Source organism: Buceros rhinoceros, unplaced genomic scaffold (assembly GCF_000710305.1).
Source record: "Buceros rhinoceros silvestris isolate BGI_N320 unplaced genomic scaffold, ASM71030v1 scaffold31354, whole genome shotgun sequence".
Classification (NCBI taxonomy): Eukaryota; Metazoa; Chordata; class Aves; order Bucerotiformes; family Bucerotidae; genus Buceros; species Buceros rhinoceros.
The window spans coordinates 26,476-32,372 of NW_010410595.1; the positions used below are offsets into that span (position 1 = coordinate 26,476).

Sequence of the window (5,897 nt, forward strand, 5' to 3'; positions counted from 1 at the left end):
GCTCTCTTAGTTAAACAAGTTTGCAGGGGAACCTTTCTGGGGATGAAGTTTTGTGGGGAGTTGTGTCTCTTTTCAAACAAACCTGTATTTCATTGTAAAATGTGACTGCGCATTTTTAACATGACTGCCTGGCAGCGATGATTTCAGCGGAAGCTAGTGAAATATTTCACTGCTGCACTGCGGAGACTAAAGGAATTTTTGGATCTTGTTTGGATAGCAAGGAATTATTTTCTGTGTTGGGTAGGGCTGAAGAGAAATGGAATCTGGAGTATTTTTGTTGTACTGGCAAATGTCAAGGGGCTGGTGGAGGGGAGAGTTACCACGTCTCCACCGCTATCGGCCATCCCAACCCCGAGAAAATGTTGTTCCCTTCAAGGAGACTTTGCCTGAACTGAACCTGCTAAACGATTCCGCTCTCTGAAACGGCAGTTCAGCATCACTGGTATCAGCAACGACAGGAGCATCGGTGCTGCTCAGCTACAAATTACCGCACCATGCACAATCCTGTACGTTCTGCAGCTAGTTGAAACGACAGCGTGTTCAGAGCACGACATAGCCCCTCACAGCCCGTCTGCGACATCACAGTCACCAGTGCAGCTGGTAAAGGACAGGGTTTGAACTTACAGGCTCCTTGTCGATGCTCCGTGGAACATCTGCACTTTATTTGCACAGGAGGCATTTCCAAGCGTTTTCAGAATCTGGGATGGGTTTCATTTTCCCACTGGTGTATTAATTTATCACCATAAAAGGACATGAACGTGTCTGTGTGGATTCGTTTGTCACTACTCACACAGCTCTCCCTTCCTGTCAATCTGCAAAGTACTAACAGAAGTTCAGTACAGGCTCCATCGGCTGCATCTACTGTTAACCATCTGTGCCCCCTAAAATCTGCTCAGCTTGAAGAACCAGCAGCCCTGGCCGTTTTGTCCCCGTTTTGCTTGGGGAAACAGCGGTGCTGTGAGTACTGCTGCTACTGTGAGTACTGCTGCTACTGTGAGTATAGCCACGAGAACCAGCACCCGCATCACCCTCGTTTGTCTTCTGGCACCGCACGGCAATGGCAGTCGTGCTGGGGTTGGTGAAGTTGTACCAGGGCTGTCGAGCTGTTGTAGCCCGCAGGCCCCCACCCCGCATTAAGAGCTGCCAAGATGGGCTGGCAGCACAACCAGGCCCACAAGGTGATGAAGTGCTGAGGCTGCAGTTAGTGCTACAGGGGCCCGGATCACCTGTCTCCCAAATACGACCTTTCAAAGTTCTATAAACGAAGCTAGTGCCGATGCTCATCCATTGGTGTTGCCGTTGGTTTTGCCAGCCTAAAGATACTGGTTACCATGGGGTTTGTTATTTTGGGGTTTTTTTATATCCTCCTCTGAAAGAGGCTTGACGGCAAAACCTCCCAGCGAAGACTTTGCTGAAACTCTTCACTATTCTTATTTATATACTCAGCTCTTGTTTACAGGCTACTGCAGAGGCCTTTCGGAGTGACATGTGTTGTATTGTGTGACCTTGGGTATGTTGACCGGACTCAAGCCTAGCAGTACTTCCCTCCGTAGCTTTCACAGACTCAAGAGCTTGTGCAGCTTGGAAGGGATGCCAGAGCGTGCTAGTCCTGCCACATGTCATGTGTGGGAGCTTTCGCCTACCAAGTCAGAGGTTCCTGATTTGAGACATACACAGTTACTGCACTAACGATCTTAATTTCCTTCATAATCAGTGGAGAGAAAGAGAAGAAAGAGAACATCTGGTCTGATTTAGATGTTCTGTCATCCTTCAGTGGTGCTTACGTCTTCTCAGTGAATATAAAGGGAGTGCAGATAATTAATTCAGACACAGATATTTGTATATTTATATCACGTAAGCATCTAGATTTGTCATCCATAATGATAGCACTTTCTCTTCAAAATTCTTTAAAAAGTCTGGTAGCTGTTTCCAAATTGCAGAGAGCCATTTAAATTAAAGGAAAAGTAAACTGCAGCGACACCACGCACATAACGGGACTCTTCAGATGGCTTTGGCGCCTCTCATTTGAAACTCCTTTATGGAGCCGGACTGCTATGACTGAGAAGCTGTCTAGGGCTGCCAGAACCACTCCACCTTTTCGGTGGCTCTCCATTAATTTACAGCTCAACTTCTCTCTCCTTTTCCCCGCGTTCCCTCAGGATGAGGGTTTGGCAGGCTCTGGGGAGGCGGGAAGCACTGGGGCAGCCAGCGGTGCTGTGCCACCCCAGGCTCACGCCGGCTGGGGTGTGACATCTGTGAACAGCGCTGGTAGTGGTCGCGGGACAGGATGGGATGTGTGGGTACATGTGGGCTGGGTCTGCTTCGTCCCCAGCCACTGCGCTGACGGTAACTGCCTTCATCCCTTCGCTGCCTCCCCTTTGGGAGGGCATCGCCTATAGCGTTTTACCCAATTAAGATTGCTTTGACGAGGAGTTAGCAGAACTGGTAGGATACACGTTATACGTGATGACAGATATTTTGCAACACTAGCAAGTCCCCAGCGGCTTCCTCTGCTCCGTCTTCAGCTTTCCATCAGTGACTACCTTCTAACGTCGGCTAATTAAAACATTTCACAAGCGACATCTGGTTGTAACCCCTGTGTGTTGATGGCAGCTTCCGCGGGTATTTTTACGTATAAAGCAAGAGAGCAAGCCGTGATTTTCTACAGCAATCGCTCCCCTCTGTGTTGAGTTTTTGCTTGTATTTTTCCTCCCTTCTTGCTTGCATTCCCCTAGAAGAAAGATGTGATCATGATGACATCATCTTTTCTTTTACAGAAAAAAACTGAAATCATTTTTTGCAAGATACAAGATGTTGCAGTGGACAAGTTCTTACGCTTTGCCAGACTTCCCTTACGATGTCAAGTGCATATTGGCAGAAAAAAAATGCCCTGACCACAGCATGAGAATAAGGATTATTGAGTTCTTACAAGCAGACATGACAAAATACCTGGGAGGATCGCTGTGAGTAAACACGGTTAGATTCACGAGGGGGCATTACCTGGTGGCTGCAGAAGTAAATTTCCAACTTGTTGAAGTCAACAGGAAGATTTCACACAACCCTGAGAGCTGTTCCCTTCGCTGCCTGGAGGGGAATGGGCAGTCTGAGAAATAGTTTCAGGTGCATCAGCGCAGACTCCAGGCAGCATCTAACACCAGCTCTTTCTTTCACCTGTCCATCTCGTTTGCGCAGGTACCCGAGCAGTCAGCAATACAACGTTGTGGTCAATGCTCTGCTGCAGGCGTACCCGTTCCTCGATGAAGACGGGAATGGCTTTGTAAGTGCTGAAAATAGTGAAAGAATAGGGAAATAACCTTTTCCTCCCACATAACGAAGAAAATAACCTGCTTCAGAGGAACTCAGTATCAATTCCTTATATCCTGGCTGTATTCAGAGCTGTAAGCTTCCCTTTGACAGGTTTAGCAAATCACATTCTTATTTGATTACATTAATTAAAGATTAATCTCGTTACAGCCATTCCTCAAGGCCTCTCTGAGATCATGCAGGCTCGTACGTAAAATCCCTGGTTGCTGGTTGGGCACAATTCTTTCTGGATTGATTTCCCCCAAAGGATGAATTTAAGGAAACGCGACTTATTTGGGGGGTTAAAACCCAAGAAGCCTAGCCTTTAAAAACTGCTCTGTCCGAGGACTAACACCTGACTGCTGCTCCTGCAGCACGCTATGGTTGTATCAGATACGTAGCTACAGCGTGCAGTGATCCTACTGGTTTAGGGATGGTGGGAATCTAGGCCTAATTAAAAAAAAAAAGTTATTTAAAAACACCAGTTGGGATCTCAGTGGGGCCATACAGAAAGCGGTGGAAGGAGATGACTTAAATTGGAACGACATTTTTTTCACTCTGGTGACCGAGAAAACCCATCTGCGGTCTCAGAGGACAGCATTCACCTTTTGACTTCACATCATTGCTTTGCCATGTGATACCTTAACAGCGTCTCGTAAAAGCCTGTGAGACTCGGTGGGGATTGTTAGCTTCAAATGTATATAAATATGTATCCCGTGCACAGTCAGCGCAGAAAGAAAAATAATTTTGAGATAAAACAAGAAGTGAGGATTAAGGGGTGGCTACTCTAGTTCTCCCTAGCCCAGGCACTGTAGGAGGGAAGGGACTAAAGAAAACAAACACATCTCAGAAGTGCGAGAGGGAGCAGAAGGATCGGAGAGCAACTGTCCACCCCTATTTTCAATCAGGATTCCTCTCTGAACAACCCAGTGGGGGTCCCCGGGCAGGGTCCTGGGTGATGCGGCGGCTTCACGTGGCTCCCACTGTGAAGGGCAGCTGGAATGAGTTCCCAGCAGCTCCAAAGACCTTTTTAGAGCCTTTAACTTTTAGAAACTGATTTTAAGCAGCAGTTCTTGAGCTGGTTTTCAAGGGGCTTTCATTGCAGCAGAACCACAGACTGAGTGAAACTCCTTCCAACTCCGTTCTTTGGGAAGCGGCTCATCGCTTCCCAGAACTGGTGCTGGCAGAAGTTACAAGATAGGGCAGAGACTTCAGAGCTGATGTTCTTTATCTTTTGGTATTTCTCTCACGCTTACTGGAGAACAGATCTGGAAGAAACCACCATAGGGACGTGAGGAAGGTGGAATTAGCAGCTGGCAATATTGCCAGCCTAACATTTCTGAGCCAGCCCCTCTCCACTGATGGAGGCAGGAGAAAAAGCACTAAAGGTGTGTGTCTGAGTCCTGAAGTTTGGAGGAGGGAGCAAGGAGCAAGGATGAATTACTCTTTTTCTTAGCCCTACCGTCAAACATTCTGCTTTTCTTCATAGTCATAAAGACTATAAACATTTCTTTCTTCTCGATCTGAGCTTGCTGCGCGTTACAACAGCAATGGCTTAAAACAAACCCTACGACACACGCACAGCTACTCAGCGTCAGGCTTGCAGTGGAACTGCATCTTCACACACCACCACCACCACCACAGTAGGCAAAAATGTGCGCCCATGCCATCAGCCCTTTTGCAAAGGATCGCCAACACCATATGGTCAGGATGACGATAATCATCTAAACGAACGAGTTTACAAATAAAGTTCCAAATAAGCTACGTCCGTACTGTGAATTCAAACAGGTTATTTACTAGGTCACTTGAGAAGCAGGAGTTAAGAAGGAATTCTCTGAAATTCTGAATAATAATAAAAACAATAATTTTCATTTTCAAAGGCAAAACAGAAATATTTAAGAGGTCTATGGAGCGCTTGGAGTGAAATGGATTTCCCAACCCCATTCCAAGATTGGCTTTTGGAAAAAACTGCTTTGAAGTGATTGTCAAAGGAGTTTTTGCCCTGATGTTGTCTTCTACTTGAAGAACAATGTTACCCTAAAGAATCACATACAACAATTTTTTAAAACTTGACCTTCATTTAATCATGAAAGCGATTATTAGATTTCCTATCAATAAGGGAACCAATGCCACATTTGTAAGAAGGTACAGACAAATAGCTCGCACAGGAAAGGCCAAGGTCATGGTGGCAGCAGTCAGAAGAAGATTGACGCTGTTTCCTGACCACTGGTGAGATACTGCTCTGTATTTATTCCTTTCACAAGGGTCACAACTAGCCGTGTGGGAAAGAGCCACTGACCCTATTTCACGTCATTTCAGCCAACAAGTGAAAATTGTGTGGTCTCAAGAGAGCCATACACGAGGAACGACAAGAGAGAGCTCTCGCCGCAAACCACCGGCTTTGCATAAGCAGCTCCCGTGAGCTGGTGGTGCTGGTGAAACCGGGATCCCAGTGCTGACATGCCCGATTTATGTAACCGCTGCGCCCAGAATGATTATTCGCTAGGAAATTACTGCTCTTAATCTGCGCGTAATCCTTGCCCTCCTATGCCAGGCAGCCACAGACTAATCCCGCCGCTCCCTCACACGCATTG

The 5,897-nt window shown here is 46.7% G+C and overlaps 1 protein-coding gene across 1 annotated transcript in view; it reads left to right on the forward strand.

The window, feature by feature from the left end:
* SAMD3 (sterile alpha motif domain containing 3) overlaps positions 1-5,897 on the forward strand; it is a 20,513-nt gene that overhangs the window by 5,675 nt on the left and 8,941 nt on the right. Inside the window, exons 4-5 of the mRNA XM_010135699.1 lie at positions 2,778-2,963; positions 3,193-3,277. Coding sequence (XP_010134001.1) covers positions 2,778-2,963; positions 3,193-3,277 — 271 coding nt within the window. The remainder of the gene's footprint in view (positions 1-2,777; positions 2,964-3,192; positions 3,278-5,897) is intronic.